The 18735-nt window shown below is 42.4% G+C and overlaps 2 protein-coding genes across 2 annotated transcripts; one reads left to right on the plus strand and one right to left on the minus strand.

The window, feature by feature from the left end:
• Positions 1–3757: 3757 nt before the first annotated feature.
• SARAF (store-operated calcium entry associated regulatory factor) lies at positions 3758–13886 on the minus strand. The gene is made up of 6 exons (XM_069013437.1): positions 13778–13886; positions 12943–13118; positions 11311–11704; positions 8213–8321; positions 6579–6697; positions 3758–6093 (listed from the first exon to the last, which is right to left on the minus strand). Exons 1-6 carry the CDS (start codon positions 13869–13871, stop codon positions 6068–6070), a joined length of 918 nt encoding a protein of 305 aa, XP_068869538.1. The 5' UTR covers positions 13872–13886; the 3' UTR covers positions 3758–6067.
• A 224-nt stretch (positions 13887–14110) lies between these two features.
• LEPROTL1 (leptin receptor overlapping transcript like 1) lies at positions 14111–18468 on the plus strand. Its single transcript, XM_069013438.1, has 4 exons — positions 14111–14196; positions 14439–14514; positions 15891–16077; positions 17101–18468. Exons 1-4 carry the CDS (start codon positions 14181–14183, stop codon positions 17215–17217), a joined length of 396 nt encoding a protein of 131 aa, XP_068869539.1. The 5' UTR covers positions 14111–14180; the 3' UTR covers positions 17218–18468.
• The last annotated feature ends 267 nt before the right edge of the window (positions 18469–18735 follow it).

Raw genomic sequence — 18735 nt, forward strand, 5'->3', positions numbered from 1 at the left:
TGGTTCCTGTGTGGGACTTCCTGTTCTCCCCTCCTCTTCTCAGGCTGAATGCTCTTGGAGGATGGTTCACGCTGTGCTTCTCTCTCAGCTGCTGCAGAAAGTTCTGTTTCTCAGTTATGTCCAAAGCAGTTTCACAATTTAAAAGTCACTATCTGCCCAAACCCTATCTCCTCTTTAGCAGCTGCATCAGCTGGGCTAAAGGGAATGTATTAGCATCTTATGTAAAACTGGATTACCTGAGTCAAGTATGGTCTTCCTCTCCTCACTTATGTTTGCACTGTTTCAGCTCTTCACACATTCACTTAGTTACAGCCTAATCCCCAGCTCCTTGTTAAAAAGGAAATAAATCGTTCCACCCATTAATGTAGAATTAACCACCCAAGCCTGCCAATTCAGAATCACACTGGACTATGACCCAGGGGGCCTGGCTGATTTTCTAACAGTCTGGATGAGGACACAGGGTTTGCCTACCTAAGGGAAAGAGAACTTCAGCGCTGACAGTAGTTGTCAGCAGCAAGATGACAATTTGTGCCAAACAGGATCTCCTTAGCTCAAAGCAAAGACAGGAACAACTTTCTGAGCTGTTTCAGCCTGATTTGAGCTTGTTTTCACCTCGGTTTCAGAAACAGCACAGATCAGTTTGTTTGTGTCTATGCTGTAACCATGTGAATTTCTGCACTGATCTAACCTCACTTTTTACTGGTACCAATTCTTTGCAAGCTGTGTATCAAACTACAAAGAGCCCCAAACAGGTCTGACTTTATTGAACACCAAACCTGGTACAGTTCTAAGTCTTCCACTCTTGCAAGTGCAGAAGACACTGATGGCATTATTTAAATCCACATCAATAAAGTATTCATCCAACTCCTGGAGAAGAATGTTGATAAAGTAATCCCAGCATGAAGGTTAGCTCTGCAAAATTGTTCCAACTCAACATTTTATCTATATTCATTGTACTTTTTTTCCCTTTACCCTCAGCTGCAATTGTTGTCTGTCCGTTAAAGCAGATGTGATATGTTTACAGCTGCTAAAGGACATGAAAATGACTACAGGAGCTGACTGGGAGGTGAATAACTCCCATTAGGCAGCAGCAGCAAAAGGTGTTTTGGATTGCTGGTAATTCCAGTGCTGCCTCAATAAAGACATCCTCCCCACATGCTCATTACAAGGACACAGGAGGCATACAGAAGGCAGCTTACAGGAACAATGATGTCAGGGCTGTGATCTCAAGGCCAAGTCTCATAGGATCCTGCACAATGACATCTAAATAAAGTTGCACAGCAAAAACTGCATAAGTTCTGGTGCCAGGGAAGTCAAGGCAAATGCAGTAAATGAGGAAAAGCTCCCTTTGCAGTACTTCAGAGAATCTGGTCTTTAAGCAGGCAATGATTCATCTCCTCCAAATTTCACAGTGGTAGTTTGAAGTCTGCACTATGGTATGGCTTAGATGGCCCTCAGAACAAAAGGTGTCAATGCGTATTACTGCTAATTGTCTGTAGGACTTAACTTTAGGGATGAAAGATAAACTTTTAAATCCAGTAAAATAATCCTGATACAACTGCTGTTGTGTGAGAAGAGGGAGCAGGCAGGCCATACTAGGACACAGACTGCACCTGCAAGCCTGGCTTTGGCCTACTGTAGATGTAAACTTGCTACCCTTTGTTACAGTTGCTTGCTGCTCTTTCCATGTTTGGCCTTCTCTGTTCACTCCAAGTCACACTGCAGCAGGAAAGAAACACGGATGCACGGCCAAGTCACTTTTCTTCTGCTTGGCATTTTCAGAAGCACCTGGTATCTTTGAACATACATCTGCCTACAGGATTTGCAATGACATGATTGTGGAGTGGCTGAGCTAGCACATCCTAGGCCAGCTTCCTGGTGATACAAGTCTTAGTCATTCCTAAATTAGGATGGAAAGGATGTTTTCAGGTCTCCTTGCTGCCAGTTCACCAGCCCTTAATCTGCTCCAATCCCCAGCTGCCACACTGTACCTTTGACAAAAATGCTTCTCTGACAGAAAGCTGAAAAAGTCTTTCCACAGACATACTGCCCACAAAGGTCAATTCACAGCCTGACAATCGGCTCCCGTGACTTCATTGCTATCTACTCCATCCATTCCCAGCTGAATGCACTTTTTACAACTGCTCGTCCTTTCCTTGCTAAAGAAACATTGACCCCCAGCAGGAACAGAGGGAACTATAAGATGGAACACAGTGGGAGATAAGATATATAGGCCACATAAAGGGAGTCTGCTGATTATTTTCGTTAGCATTGGCAAATCACAGCTGCAATAGAAAAAGGGGTGTCAGAAAGTGAAGACTACTGCAGCTACACACAATACTTGTAAAGCAAAAGAACTGGCTGCAGAGGAAGGTTTCAGCAAAATATGCCAAGTGATAAGGAGCCTCTCCCACACAGCACTCAACCCTGAGCTGCCCCAATAGGTACAGAAGGAAAACAAGGAACCTGACGTTATGTTTCATTAGACACAACATGAGACAACAGCACTGATTGCTGGTACACACTGCATTGCTGTGATTTTAATATTTTTGTGGGTTTGCTCATATACCTTAGTTCACAGGCAGCTGGGCTATGTCTGAAAATATTAACACTACTTTGCTTTAATAGAGAAGAAAAAATACAGCACTTGTAATTGGTGCTAAGTGCACAACAGTCTATGTGCAAGTGCTGCATTTTCAGCTTTTAGACAGCTGTGTAGGCAGGTAGGTATTGCTTGTTACTTCAGTAATTTCTCTCTGCAACAGCTTCTAGTGCTGGAAACTGTGCCACCTGGCTTAATTCCCCTTTTGGAACTCGGTGATGTAACGTGATGACCACGGAGGACTTATATTTTTAAAACCAACCACCTACCATCTTGCCTTGGTGCTAAGTCAAACACACACATGGCATCCAGGGAAAAGAGCAAGGTGCACAGCATGAGAGTCCACAGAACCAGGCAAGATCTGACCTGGCAGCTGAGTCACAAGACATAGCAGCATTGAGAAAGCTTATCTCTATCTTTTTTTTTTCCTTTCATCACATGCTTCATGGGAAGTCAGCTGTAAAACCAGGAGTTTCGTTTCTGTAATGAGTTTTAGCTTTGTGTGAGGATGTAAGCCTTGTCAGAGTACCAGCAGTTCTGGTCCCAAGTGCCAACTAGAATTGCAACTATCTACAACAGCATTTAACAGTTTAAGCATTTACATATGCCTTGCAGCAATGAAGTTGCTGTGAAAATGCTTCCAAAACCCCACCCAGGAGCAGAAGGGAGACTAGGAGCTTCCAGATCTGATGTTCAGGAAGGAAGTTCAAGGTCTCTCACAAATATCAGCTCTAAGCTGCCTTCCACAAGTCCTTTTCACTCAGGAGCATCAGCAACATTTGACAAAGGAAAACACTGACAGCAGGATTTGCAGGCCTTTGTTTAACCCCAGTTTACAACTGCCAAGATGTTTAACTCTGTGTGTAGAGTGTGTAGACCATGTCTCTGTTCAGCAGTGCACATCCTCTGTGTAAGAAACCAGTACATCAGCTTGGGCTATCCCTGTGCTGAATTCTGCTCTGTCCACAACCAAGAGCAGCAGCAGTGATTATAAATTTTTTGAAGGGTTCAGCTCACCACCTTGTAAGAGCAGGAACTTGCTCACATAAGAGTTTTTTCTGCAGACTCAGATCCCAAACCTTGATTTACAAGAAAGCCTTCAATTCCTTATAGGGTTCAGTGTTTTGTTATTGAAAACTTAATTAATGCAATAACTCTATTCCCAGTATTGTTTTATTTTATTGAAACAACATACAGCTTACCCACTCTGCATCTGAGGGGAAAGGATGGTATTACACAACCCAGGAAGTGGATGATGAGATGGACTCTGAGAAAACACACAATTCTATCCCTGCAGGCCTCAAGACAGTGATTTAAAGACAAAAATACTCCTTATTCACTTTTTTCATTCCTTTATCAAAGGGAAGGGCAAAAATATCCTACAGATTCAAAATCTATGTAATTCATCAGATTTATGTATCAAATCACATTTCATGCAGAAACTGTAAATACATAAATAAAAATGAAAACATTGTCTAAAACATTTCATAACATATTGTAATTTGAGAGCAAACTTTGGCTTCAAGCTACCCAGTTAGAAAAAATCCAGTTTCATTGTTATGCAATTAGTTGGCAAAGCAAGTATTGACTGTGACCAACTTAACCTGAATACACTTAAAAATAAGTAAAATACATTCTTTTGCTACACTGTGTCATAAAGGTAAGATTTACCATGGACTTCTTCTCATAAAAGGTAGAACTTTCCCTTTTTAGGTTCATAATGCAGGCTATTAATGCAGTTATTTTCTCCCAGCCCTCAGGGAGATCTGAGAACCAAACCACCACCTTTACCCTCAAATTATCAATTTCACTTGATACTTTCAAAATAACACTTTAAGTACAAGCACTTTTTCATGAACGACTTTTTCTGTCTGCCTGCTTCATAAAGATGTCTGGGTTTTGCTGGTTTGGTTTGCTTGTATATTTTTTTTGTTTTCTTTTCTTGTTTTCTCTCTCTTGGTTGCTTAAGCCACACAACGAACTTGGTGTTACCATATGAGCTTCTGTACTCATGAATGGACATGACTGCTTTCCAGTGAGTTATGCTGGAGTCAGTTTCTTAGACTAACCAAACCTACTGCATCTCCTTGTGCAGATGCACCTTGTATCAGCTCAACAGTGCTTTGCTTTTGCTGTAGTAGTGGATATCAGCTCCCAGACACAGTGTTTTCACAAGGCTGGAAGATAACGCTTCTCTGGCTGCTGCCAGCATAGGTGAGCTGTGCACACACACTTCTACACTGTTAGCATGGCTCAGGAGAAGAGCTGGTAATCAAGCAGCCCGTTTTTCACTCTTCCTCTCTCCCCACAACCCTGAGAAATTTCTCTGCTTTTTATCCAGCAATGCCTCTCCCAGGAGAGAGTAAATTACCCAAGAACTACTGTATGACACTTCACAGAGGCCCCAAAATATCATCACAGAACAAAGCAAGGCCTCTCTGCTTCCCACTCTTTGACAGCACTTTGTTTTAATAACCACAGTTGGGGAAGTTTACATCCTGTTAGATATTCAAGTTCCTTTCTTTGCTTAGTATCAAGGCCTGCTGTGTCCCAGAGATTCCACCTTCTTTGCATTAAGAGCATTCCCTTCCCTTTCGTAACGGTTTACTGTGCCCTGGACAGGTCATCTAGCAGGACAGACCATTCACATCACAAGTTTTCACAGCATTGCAAACATCCACCATTAAAAGGAAAGTCTGTGGCCTCAATGGAGGTAAAATGACTGTAATCACCTGAATTTAAATTACCTCGGTCTTCCAGAAACAGGTCCAAATTTCCAGGCTACTTATTTCTTTACCCCCATAACTTAGAGACAAAATCCCATCGCTTTGCACAGTCACCGTGGATAAGCTCTAAAATGTTGAGAATCCATGAATCTGCACAATTTGGCTCCAACAGTCACACAGCACAGATATAAATATTAATGTTAGTCTCTTTATATACAGTTTTGCTCTTGTCCACTGAGGAAGAACTCCAACACTTATCTGAGTAGCTGACTGCACTTACAGTAAAGTTCACATGAATTCTGCAAAGGCAAACAAAAGTAGCTTCAAAGAACAGCCCTTCTTGCGTATCAGGTAGATACTGGAGTACCAGGAAAGAGGAAAAGAATATCAGAAATCCTGGATCAAATGAAATTAAACCCAGAACATGAGTAGTAAGATACATGCTTTGAAAATCTGGTAAGGCTGTCATTGCCATAATCTCTCAAGTACAGTTACTGTAACATCATTCTTCTTAACTTGGATGAGCTTTTTCTGCATGACATGCTGCTGATTTGAAACAGTGGATGTTCCAGCACTTGTGATACCCTAAACAGCAGTGAGAGTCCACAGAGAAAGTGAGGAATTCTTTGCCTAGTCCTTCACACCTCATATTCACTTCTGAAGTATACTACTACTAAAAGAAGTACAAGTACACAACAAGATTTAGTTCAATCACTCTGATGTAATAATGTCAAGGATTTCATCTTCGTTTTGTGCCCCCAAAGCCTGCAAAGAAAAAAAAAAAGTCAGCTCCCCCATGGCCTTTCCACTGAACTCTCTAGTTCTAAAAAGGCTAAAGGTGGCAAGGGAGACAAGGTAAACATATTCACATGAAGTGGAACAGCAAGCAACTGTGGGCTGACTGGCCTGGAAACTATTCTGCTCTTGCAGATTAGACAACCTGCATTCTACAGAGAACATGTCTGTGCATGTTTGCTAGAGAAGGGAAAGCCTTAAATTAATGCACCTTGCCAGTGAAGACAAGCCAAATGCTGGTGATGCCATGCCCACCACAGGCCTGTGGGGAATTTCATGCCTCACAATGGTGCCCTACTTCCACAGGGAATGAAAGGAAGGGACATCATTACATGCCACCTACACCAACAGGTAAAACAAAACAAGAGGCTTGTTGAACCTCAACTAACATCTGCATGTTTTTGATAGGTCAAAGTCTCTTGAGCTTCAGGAAATTAAAAGGTGTTTTGCCTTACCAGAAGCAGTTCTTGCTCCTGAACTGCTGCCTTCTGTGGAATTCCTTGAGTACCCGTTCACAGGAGGTGCAGCTGTGGGATCTGTCCACATACTGTGATACGGGGAACGCGGCTGTGCTCTGGCACGAAACAAAGTAGAAGAAAGGCTTCATTAGTGGCCTTAGGAAAAATTAAGAGGATACCATTCCAAACAAGAGAACTGACTGCACCTCCAAGGGAAAACTGTAAGCAGTTATTTCAAAGCTGGAAATGTTCCTATATAATGTATTTAACACGTTGAGAGCAAGGATACCCAGTGCTGTGATATCATGATCTGTAGACTTTCAAAAGGAAATTAGCTTTGTTTTTCAGAATAAGCAATTCTAACAATTGCAAATGAGGAATTTTTCCTCTCTGAAATTTTGACCTTAGATTCTGTCAGACAAGAAAGAAGTTTGAAATCTGAAGTTTAAATGCATTTTGGTATCACCTGCATCCCAGCCATGTTTGGCAAGAGAAAACATCCTTCTGTTAACTAGTTTGAAAAGGTCGTATCAGTAACACTAACATATCACGGTCTTTGACTCATTGACTTAAAATTACTTGCTTCCATGGATATGGAATTTCCTGCTGTTGAAATTTACAAATAGCTCTCTCACACTTCCTGGCACCAGCATTTTGAGACACAATTTCAAAAACCTAAAAAACCAAATTAAACAACAGTGGACCAAAGACTGTTTTAAACAAAAAGAAGCCCAAGTTAGGAAGATTGTTCATGTATTTGAATGTACTCAGTTACATCTCTAATCTTGAACAACAATTTGTGGCTCCTGAAATGGAGGTTTGTGCAGAAATCAGGGAACTAACCTGTATGTAGATACTACGTAAATATAGTGCCTCAACACAAGAGTCATGTATTTAAGACTTAAGAAATACCAGGCCAATAAAAACTTCAACACATTATACCTTAGAAAAATTCTTAGCAGAATGAATATAAGGCTTCTGTTATTAAAAATAGCCCACAACTTTACAATGAAGATACTTAGCACGCTCCTGTCCATAAATCTTACTCTCTAATCTGTTACATTACTACAAGAATAGACTTGATACATATGCAAGTTATTTGATAAATAGAGAAAACTGCTTAGGCTCTGAAGATTTCCTGCAGGAATCTCATATTTTCTCCAGTGAAACCTAGAATGGCAGCAATTGTTCTCTTTAAACTGTTAATCTAAAAATGATGCATTCTACATGTCTAAATGTCTATAGCAAATATGGCCATCCAGACTTATTTTAGGAAATATGACACTGATAAAAGAGACCCATCTACAGATGATTATACGCTTAATATGACTATGTGTGTTTAAGGCATTCTGCAGATAAATCATTTAAATGCTCAATTTAAATTTGCAGGCCATCATGCCAGGTCAGAGGAGGCAGAATTAAGTACCTCAGTCTTTCCAATTCTTCCTCAGAAACATGTTTGAAATGTCTCTGGCCCTGGAGCTACAAACAGCTGCTCAAAATTCTTCTAGCAGTGGGATTTTATAGCTCGAATGACACAGGCCTGAAAGCTTAGAAACAATGTCAACATAGTATATGGCATATCCCCTGAAAGCTTAAATACTTAAAATCTGATAGTATACATATTTTACCTGTAACTGCCTGCCAAGTAGCCTAGCAAGCCTCCTGTTCCTAATCCAGTCCAAAATCCTGGTCCTGAACTGGTTCCATGATGGGAATGAGTTCCAAAGCTGCTGTCATCTTAAACAAAATGAAGATAGGAAGCATCAGTTAGTAATAGCCTAATCCTCAGGCCAGCTGTTGCAACAAGGTTCTCTCCTGTTAGAGATAACGGAAAATTAGACAACAAACTGTCCTGATTTCAGCAGATTCTTGATCAAGCTTAACTTGAAAGGCCTCATATTTCAGAAAGCAGGAAAACCCACATAAACGAACACTACTGGAAGGAGTTTTATGTTAAAAATCTGCTTCCACTTCATCTCACAGCCCTGATGCTTGCAAAACATAGAAAGAGTCCCTGCCTTCTGATCTATAAACAGACAAGTTAGATTAAAAATAGAACAGGAAATGAAGAAAGAATAATCTGCTGAAGGTCACAGAGCAGGCCAGAAGCAGATGCAGGAATACAAATCAAGTAGGTAACGCTGCGCGGCGAGCAAACCACAAAGACACAGGGCTCCTAATCTCACTGAGCACAGCTGCACAATCTGAGTCACAGTGGCTCAGTGTAACGCTAACATTACTGGTATTGTTCCTGGTAATCCGAGTCTGGCACTTGGTATCAAAAACCCAAGCTAACTGCAATCACATTGCAAAGTTTTTATTATGCATGAGTCACCAAGCTTGACAAATACCTTGATGCAACTGCAGGTTGTGGGGGAAGGAGTCACACATTTTTTTACAGGCGACCTGCGTAACATGAGGTCCTGAGTCAGAACAAATGTCTTCCATTAAAAATGAAAAGAGAAAATACAAACCCAAACTAAAACAATTTTCTCGTCTAGCAAAAATCATGGATGCAAGAATAAGCTCAGCCCCAGGCTTAATACATAAGGAAGTATAAAAAGGACTGAAGATAATATTAGGGTCTCCCTGAACTATGCCCACCTGAGCAAGTGGGCCAGAGATGACATAGGTAAAAATTACACAGGGCCTGGTTTGTCTTCAAACTGGTATGGGTTGTCTGAAGTCATAGAAGACAAAACAACAATAAAATAATCAGTTTCAGTCTACACTGGATTTGATGTTGAATTTCATTCTGAAATGTGTGGGGATAAACTCTCATTGGGATGATATACCATTAAATTATGCTGATTTGGAACAACAACAAAAAAATGACTTAATTTGCTGCAAAAACAATGCTAATCAGAGATGAACCAACTCATTTGTTCAAAAGCACCATGACTAAACACTGACTCAAAAAACAATAATTTTTTGTTGAAATATCTAGAGTAAACATTAAGAATCATGTTAAACCACTGAGAGAAAGCAGAATTTAATTAAGATAGTCTAGCTAAACAAGTTTCACAGGACACGTTCTGCATGTTAAGGGGATTTAAAATGAGGCAAATTAAATATTAACAGCAATATGTAAACAACATTGCTCTTCATTACTGTCCAGGCTCCAAAAGACTAATACATTCCTGGAACACATGGACATACACACTCAGAGATATGCTTTTGCTCTGCTCCTGCAATGTAAGGCAGACACTAAATGCACGAAGTAGCCTAACACTTAGTATTTTTAATCTGGCTCCACATTTCAGTTTTCCTCCTTACTTTGTCAGAAATCTAAAGAGACATCACATTTTACTAAAAATATCACAAGTTAAACATTATATGGCTCCCAATGTGTATTTTAAGTGTCTCAGTTTTCACCAGTCAAGAAAACATTCTTTCAAGGCCCTGCCCTTGCTCGATTTGAGACTCCTGCAAAGAAAAAAATGCATTGGGGCAATGAATTGACAAGGAACTGAACAGAAAAAAATGAAAATAACTCTTCACTGTTTCACCTGAGCCCAGTGTGACAGAGCTGCATGTCATGGCCAGGGCTCTTATTGACCACGACATACAGCCAGTGCCATGCCTACACACGGCCACTGATGCACACACAGCACAGACACACTGACATAACTACGTGCAAACAAACCCCCCCAAAATTTGCAATGCCAACAGAAGCAGATTCCCTTTAATTTTCTGGTGCAGGTACAGCTGAAAGTTTCTGCTGAGCACGCCCTGCACTAGGGTATCCGAAAGAATTACACTGCACCCTCTGTTGGCCAAGCTGCTTAAGTAAAACTTGGAAAAAGCATTAATAACCATTATTAAAACATAAACTTTTGACTAAGTAAACTTAATCCTTGCTATGTATTTTCTTGCCAAAACCCTTTCTTTATTTTACAAAAAAAAAAAAATTATGTAAGTTGTGAGAATGTAATTTAAGTTCCAGTGCTGTGAGCAGCTGGCATGTTTACAGCCAGTTAAATAAGTTAGTCAGACACCAGATGAGTAATGTTTATTTCCCTGAGACACTATGACTGCCTAAGGAAGACCATTTGTTATGTGACAGAACTCACCAGTTTTCTGGGAAAAGAAAAACTGCTTCTTTTCCCAGCAGCAGCCTTGTCACTGCTTTTGTAATTTTCAACTTCAGATGAAAGGCCCCACATGAGATTCAGATGCTGTACCCTCTAATGACTGTCCACAGACACTGTTCTTTGCTCTGGGAACCAAATCTTTCAGCTGCTGGGACTACACTGAAGCCCCTGTTAAACAGAGGACTGGTACATGATACTCAACTCCATCAACTGCTTTGTGAATGAAATCAGGGCTGAAAGACAGTTCTGTAAAGTTTCAAAGTGCTCCTTTGGCGTGGTTTTGTTTCCGGCTGTGTAAGACCATTCTCTTTTCCAGATTACCTATGACAATCATTCTCCCTGTCACAATCCTGCTATTTCACAGGTGATGAAAAGACTGCTTGCAGAGCATGGGGAGATGGCTTTTCAAAGGTTCAAAGGGCAGCCAGCTCTGAAAGCCTGTGGAAAACCAAGCCCTTATTTCCTCTTTTGAACAAAGAGCAGAATGCAAAGCTGGCCGTAGGCTCTGCAGCCAATTTGGCAGTCACCTGCAAATGCTGTGGTTTTAACTCTATCCCACCTTCCCTTACCACAGACAAAACAGGACAATCCTGCTTGCTCTTTTGAATACTGTAAATGGCTCAGAGCCCTACCTGTGAAGGTGGACTTAAAACCAGGAGGAGGAGGTGCCTGCTGACTCTGCCAGAAGGGCCGAGAGAACCCATCACTGTCCCCAGAACTCTGCTGAGACTGCTGGTTGTTGCTGAGGAAGAACTTGTATACTCCAAAAGCAAGAATGAGAAGAACTATTACAACAATTGCTCCAGAACCAGAATCAGAATAATCTTTCCTTGACTGGTAATAGCTAGAGCCAAAGCTTCCGGAGTTCTTCACTTTCCTTTCACCTTCCTCAGTCAGCTCCAGCCTGAACAGCAAACTACAGGAGCCTCTTAGGATGTAAGGATCATCTGGGTAATCGTAGCCTTCACAGCTCACTTCTAGTTGTCCAAAACGGTATGCATTTTCCAAGTCTGCTTTGCACTGCCACTGAAAAATAAACACAATACGAAGTAAAACGTACTGCCCCAGAGATGAAAACACCTGTCTGCTTCTCCAAATACGCCCTGAAATAAAGCTGTAATTGATAACAAATCATCTAAGGGGCATAGAGTAAGACATTTCTGTGCACTCCTATTTTTAAAAGGAGTAGGAATTTGATGTTTAAATGAATTTTAAATCCTAAAACTTAAAATAATAATAAAAAAAAATCTTATCTTTCAGAACACTGAAGAGTTACAACTCTGGAAGATTTTGTTGCTCTTCACTGAACAGGTTTTTCAAATATCCCTTCTTTAGATACAGCAATACTTCTAAAAACATACTGTACCCTGTGCAACAGCTACTTAATAAATGCCTGTCCTGTGCAAACTCGATGGCAGCTCCAAAAATGTAATGCGTGAGCCTGAAATCCAGTGCACCCTATTCCATTTCTGTCTGTGTAGAAATCAAGAGAAACTGGGACAGACATCATTAGGCATCCATATGCAACACTTAACAATTATACTGGGGATTCTCTGGTTGAATATAGGTGGATCCTCAGCCTCACGTTTCCTTGAGGTACCCAAACACAGGGATCTCTAATGGCACGTACTTTGGAGAGGAAATAAAAAAGTAGTCATTTCTAAATTAATAATTCAGGACAGCAGCACCAACTGTCAATTCAGATTTGACTGTTCTTTCACAATACTGTATCGGTTTTAACAATTACTTTCAGCCTTGATTCCTGGTTATCCATTGACAGGATCCTTGGTAACAGCTAACAAAACAGAGGGTCATGACTACTGACTAGCACTCACATCCTAAGGTGCAAGAAAAAGTCAGGAAAGTCTGAAATTTAGTTTTGAAAAGGTAGAGCAAATATTCAGAAGCCCTTTCCATGCTAATAAAAAACGGAAATCCACAAAGCAGTAACAATTCAAGAGCATCATCTGGGGTTTGCAAGAGTTTGATTTTACAAACTCAAGCACCATCTTATTTAAAACCAACAAAGGTTTTCTATGCCATGCTTTTACATTAGCTCCTTCAAAGATATTTCAAACATATACCTATAGCAGCTCTGGAAAATCCAAATCTAAAAGTATTTTGGTTAAGTTTTAGCTGCAAGAGTTCATGTAACAAAAAGCACCTGAACTGACAACCTAGCTCATTACTCTTTTTTCCTTTAGAACTTACCAGCTTGGGGGAAGGTGATTTCATAAACAGTTTAATAAGTTTTAAACAGTTACCTGTACATCATAGCCATCCCATCCTTTGTTGTAACACTGAACAACCTCAGGGACACGGGAACACCCTGCAGAGCCTCCTGTGCACTGCAGCTGAGGGAGTGCGGCTGTCCGCCTGGATGTCGTGTATTGCCCTCTGTGGAGAGTGAGCACCTGAACATCCCGCAGCAGAACCTTCCCTGAAACAGGCAGCACAAAGAATCACAGAAGCCATTAGGCTGGAAAAGACCTCTGCGATCATCGAGTTTAACCTCAATAAACAAGCCCGACCACGTCAACCGGACCATGGCACTGAGTACCACGTCCAGCCTTTCCCTAAACACTCCAGGGACTCTACCACCATCCTGGGCACCCCATTCCAATATTTAATCACGCTTCCTGTGAAAAAATTCTTCCTAGTGCTTGTCAGCGTTTGTGCGGGTGCACTCCTCTTGTCTACAAGGGCCTCCTCTCAGGAAAAGGCTGCAGATACAGAGACCGAAGCAGTAAGCCTACATCTTTACGAGAAGAAGCTCTAGGAAGCATCAGACATCCAGAGGGAAACATGGCAGACTTCCCCATTTCCTTCCGAGGCGGCTCTGGGCTCCTCCTCGCATACAGACAGCCAGCACTGACCGCAGTGCGGGATTACTGCTGCGACACAAGCCGATATAGAGGGAGACCAAACCCAAACGCCTTCCTAGCGCGGACTGCGGCACACGCCCTTCTTCCCCCGTGCCGCCCGCCGCTAAACCGGCAGCACTGCGCAGTGCCGGGCCGCGAGGAGCCGCCGACGCTCCGGGAGAGGCGGCAGGGGCGGCTGAGGCCGCACGAAGCCCCCTTATCCCGCGGGTCTCACCCGGTCGGTCCCAGCCCAGCACGGGTCCCGCGGCGGCGCAGAGCAGCAGCAGGAGGAGCAGCGCAGGGCCCGCCATGGCAGCACCGATACCCATCAGCCTCCACCCAGGGGGCGGCCGCCCGCGCCGGAACGGGCGGGGCCCGGGGAGAAGCCCCGCCCCCACGCGCCGCGGGGCCAATGAGCGGCCAGGGCGAGGCGCTTCCCGCGCTCCGCGCAGGGGGCGGGGCCGCCGCCGCGGGCCCTGCGCGCGCCACGTCTGAGCGTCACGGGGCAGGACCGGGAGGGGCGGGGCACGGCCCTCCCCCCCCCCCCCCGGCGGAAGCGGCTTCCGCTTCCGCGCGGCACTTCCGCTTCCCGGCGCGCGCCTCTCGGGTGCCGCGCGGTTCGCGGGACGGGCGGCGCCATGGCCGGAATCAAAGGTGCGCGCGGCGCGGCGCGGCGGGGCGGCCGCCCGGTAACGGCGGGAGCGCGCGGCCCGCGCGGGGAGGGGCCGGGCGGGCCCCGGGCGGGAGGGGCCGGGAGCCGCCGCGGGAGCCCGAGTGCTCCCGCTCCGCCGGGCGGGCGGGGCTGCGCTGAGCCCCGCGTTTGCCTGCGGGCTGCGGTCGGTGTTTGACACGGTGCGTTGTACCCTTCACGTTGGTTCGATCTGTTCTCGTTGTAGCTCTGATCAGCCTGTCCTTTGGGGGAGCGGTCGGACTGATGTTCTTGATGCTCGGATGTGCCCTTCCCCAGTACAAGTACCGTGCACTCTCTTTCTGTTCTGCATTTCTTCTTTGTGTGTCTGTAACTTCACAGTAATCCGGATTCCATAATGGTGGATTGATAAATCCTCTCTCTGTAGGATAGGCCTTAGGTTTTTTGGGTGGGGTTTTGGGGGATTTTGTTTTGGTTGGTTGGGCTTTTTTGGCTTTTACTTCAAAAGATTGGGGTGGGAAAAAAAAAGTACCATTCAGGATTTAATTAACCCTAAAAAGTAATGGCAGCAAAAGTTAAACTACCAGGCCTGGCTGCAAACTGTGAAAGGATGTGCTGCCCTGAGTGTCTCGACTGGTGTCCCGCTGTGGCTGACAGGCAGACAGCAGCATCTCCTGAGGTGGGCGGCAAGTGTGTGTTATCCAGGGAAGCACGTGCCTTTTCTGTGGCTGCCTAGTGATAGCTGGGCTGTCAGTGACCATCAGGTGGATCCTTGGCTGTGTCCCACACTGGTAATGTAGCATCTCAAGTAATTGCAGCTGCTATCTGTACTTTCCCTACATTGATTCCTATCTCTTAGCTTTCCGGAGATACCAAGTAGCAGACCAGGTGTTAAGATAGTAATGCCTGTGGCTTTGACTCTTTGCAAGTGAATGCTGATTTTACAGAAAATATTTTAAATTTACTTATTCAGTGTTGAATAAATACCAAATATCCTGTTATTAGGTTGTAAATTGCAGTTCTCTACATATATGACTAGAATTCTTATGCCAGCTTTCTCTTGTTACAAAACCATTGCTAGTGACAGAAACGCTTAGGAAGGAGACCCTTATGCGGTTTCCCTTCAAACAATGCAATAAAGTTTTATTGAAACAATGTGCACTTGTGTTTTTGTGCCTGAGAAATCTAGTCTGGGGCGCTGCAAGCAACAAAGCAAAGTGTTGCCAAATATGTATTTCTTGTAGGTTTGTGCCGTTGCATTCAGATTTAAAAAAAAAATGAAAGTCTTGGTTTCCTGCAGTGACTGAGTATGGGCTGAGAACAATACTCTGCTCCATCTGTGCACTGAAAGCTTATTGACAAAATGATGTAAGGGCCCTGCAATGGTATCTCTGCAATTCTTAAGTACAGCTGATAGGATAAACTTGGAGTTAAGCTCACCTTGTGAGGTGGCATTAGATTTAGTCTTGCTTTATGAATATCCCGTTAGTGAGCTCTGCTGGCGTTGAGGTCAGCCGAAGCCACTCACAAACAGTCTGTTGGATTAATGTCAGCTCATTTCAAGGCAAAGGATTTGCCTTCTCAGGGTTTGTCTGTCTTTCTTAAATGGGGATGCTGGATGGGGAAAAGTGCATTGATTTTAGGAGGAGCAGGAAGTAAATCCAGTTAACTAAAACTTTTCTTCTCCTTTCTTTTTCAGCCAGTACTGGCCACTGTTTGTTCTGTTTTTTTACATCCTTTCCCCTATCCCATACTGCATAGCAAGAAGATTGGTAGATGACACGGATGCTACAAGTAATGCCTGCAAGGAGTTAGCAATATTCCTTACAACAGGCATTGTGGTCTCAGCGTTTGGGCTGCCCATAGTGTTTGCAAGAGCAGAACTGGTTAGTAATATTTCAAGCTGTGATTGCTTTTTGGTTTTTTTTCTAGAAAACTTCGTTCTTCCTGTTTGTTTGGGGTTTTTTTTAATTGAAGTTAAAGCTTTCATGCACTAAATAATTCTTATAATTACATACTTTTGGAACCAGAATAAGAGTTCTTTTGGCAAGAAAAATCAATACAGAAACAGGAGCATGGCAGAACATTGTGATTGCCAATTGCTTCACGTGGTCATGGAATAAAGCCTAACAAAGCAATGCAGAGAAAATGAGACAGAAAATACTGTGAAAACTTAACAGGGAAGTAACCAAATATAGAAGTGTAAAGAGTACTTTGAAGACAGTTTGTGGAATAGTTGGGCTAAAGCAGCATGAGAAAACAAACAAACAAACAAAATGCATTTTTGTACTGACTGTAAATGATATTGGTGTAATTTTTTAAAACTTCCAGGTTCTCATTACATACTTCCTGGTATACGGCTTTTCACTAAAATACTTTAAAAGTTCACTTTTGAAGTGGATGTCAGAAGGCACTACCAAGTCAAAAAACATGGAGTGCACTTTCATAAATGTCTTTAGGCAAGAACAGTTCAAATGGGCAGTTCAAATGCCTCACATCCTTTGAGTAATCCACTTACTCTCCTGTGAAAACATCCACCTCCTTTTTTGTTGCTCGGGTTTTGAAGACCTTAAATATCTGTTTTAAACAGTCTTACAGCATACCTGGGCTGCAGATGTGTTTGATGCTGTTGTCTAGCCTTACTCTACATACCAAACCAGTTGAGCCTGCTAGCCAATGCTTTGAGTACAGCTGGAAGAAACTTGCAGTGCTGCTTGGCTGGCTGTGAATTTGTCAAGTAATTTTGGGTAAACCCAGCCTGCTTGGTGTAAGCGCAAGTAATGAGACATTGCCTCTTGCATCATGGACATGTTACTGAGCTTTGCTGAGAATGGGGCAATAAGATGTTACCTTTTGTCTTGTTAGGGTTCAACTCCAAACGTGTCTAACTGAATTCCCCCTGTTCACAGATTTACTGGGGCGCGTGTGCACTCGTTCTTACCGGGAATACAGTCATCTTTGCCACGATCCTAGGATTTTTCTTGGTCTTTGGCAGCAATGACGACTTCAGCTGGCAGCAGTGGTGAAAGGAAGATAAGAGAACTATCCACAGGCATCTTGTCATGCAGTGGCCATCCATACAAATGAGAGAATGGGCAATAAAGAGAAGTAGCGTAGCAAGCCTCTTGAGTATTCTAGATGCTCCTTTTGACATTGTTCGTTCTGAGTGTACTACTGTTGCTGACAGGGTTTCTACGTTTTTATGAAGTGGAGAGATGATTGATTTCATTTTTACCTATGGTATGTTTTTAGGTGCTCTCTTGGTTTAAAATTGTTATCCTTCTGTCCAATGTTTTATGTGAAGCTTTAAACCAGGAACAACATTTAAACATAGTTTCAAAGAGTTAAAGTTGGGGGGTTTTGGTGGGGTTTTTTTGGTTTTCTTTTTGTTTTTTAAGTTAAGCATTAATACTATGTTTCATTTTTTTTTTTAATACCAGGATTAAGTTATATACAAGCTGAATGGAGGTAAGAGATTGTCCACCACCATTGCCAATTACCAGATCAATAGATTGTTGCTATATTTTAGCAGAGGCAAGGTGGGCTGGAGAGTACTGGTTGCAGATTTTCTTCTGCCCATACCTCAGACTGGGTGATGAATGTTGATAGCCTTCATTTCAAGAGAAGGCTGAGGAGCAGGTAGAGTTATCTGGGAGAAGAGTCCTAAATTTTAACACCACTAGCTCTTTTACCTGCTTTGTTACCGATTCTGTGGATGTGACATTCAAATACTCTGTAAATGTATTGATGCTGACATACAAAACAAGTGTATTGTAGGGGAAGAGAAAATGATGTTTAAATTCCATTTTTTAAAAAAAGTATCTTTTGAACTCTTTCTATTTATAAGTATTGTATGGTTTTGAAGTTTTATGTCAACTTTTTACCACAAAGATGGTAAAATGTTCATTTATGGAACTACTGGTCTGTGTTAATTTGAAGCATATACAAAGCTATTTCCTCCTCTCCCTTTTTAATTTATTTTATACATAGCATATATATATATAAATATATAATAAAACAGCTTTTAAAATGTAGATTAAAACTTTGTGTTAAACTTGCCTGAGTTTTTCCCCCCCTTTTTTTTTTGGTTTTTTTTCCCCCTCAATGCAGCTGAGGCACGACTTTTTCGGAAGTCACTGGCTGAACTGATGTCATTGACTGTTTTTAAGTTCTTATGCACTATTGGTTAATAAGATTTACTGTTATGTCTGTAACTGTAGCTTGTGTTCTGTAAGATTGCACATGTAGCTTCAAGTATTTAAGACAAGTTTTCTGCATACCTCTCAATTGTCTGGATTTTTTGTTTGAAGAAATCTGCCATTAGACATTCCATTACAACACAGTTGATGAGTACCACTTAACCAGGTGTGCCTGTACCGTGTGCAGTGATGACCTTGACCAAACTTACTTCTAAACTTTTATTTTTCAATTCTTTAAAAATAAGTCTATGAAACTTAACCATGTAGAATTAAAAGCTGGCAGTTGCTTAGGTTTTGCTTAACAGTATGAAAAGGCACAGAACTGCAGGTCTTAGCTGTAGTAGT

The sequence above is a fragment of the Aphelocoma coerulescens genome, chromosome 4, assembly GCF_041296385.1.
Source record: "Aphelocoma coerulescens isolate FSJ_1873_10779 chromosome 4, UR_Acoe_1.0, whole genome shotgun sequence".
NCBI lineage: Eukaryota > Metazoa > Chordata > Aves > Passeriformes > Corvidae > Aphelocoma > Aphelocoma coerulescens.

Bases quoted from the DNA above. Each gene is read 5' to 3' on its own strand.
- LEPROTL1 (XM_069013438.1), top strand. The intron at 14,515-15,890 runs GTACCGTGCACT...TTTCTTTTTCAG, and splicing joins TGTGCCCTTCCCCAGTACAA to CCAGTACTGGCCACTGTTTG. The intron at 16,078-17,100 runs GTTAGTAATATT...CCCTGTTCACAG, and splicing joins TGTTTGCAAGAGCAGAACTG to ATTTACTGGGGCGCGTGTGC.
- SARAF (XM_069013437.1), bottom strand. From the start codon at position 13,871: ATGGGTATCGGTGCTGCCATGGCGGGCCCTGCGCTGCTCCTCCTGCTG. The intron at 11,705-12,942 runs GTAACTGTTTAA...TTTATTTTTCAG, and splicing joins GGGATGGCTATGATGTACAG to TGGCAGTGCAAAGCAGACTT. The intron at 8,322-11,310 runs GTAGGGCTCTGA...ATTTTGTTTAAG, and splicing joins TTTTAAGTCCACCTTCACAG to ATGACAGCAGCTTTGGAACT.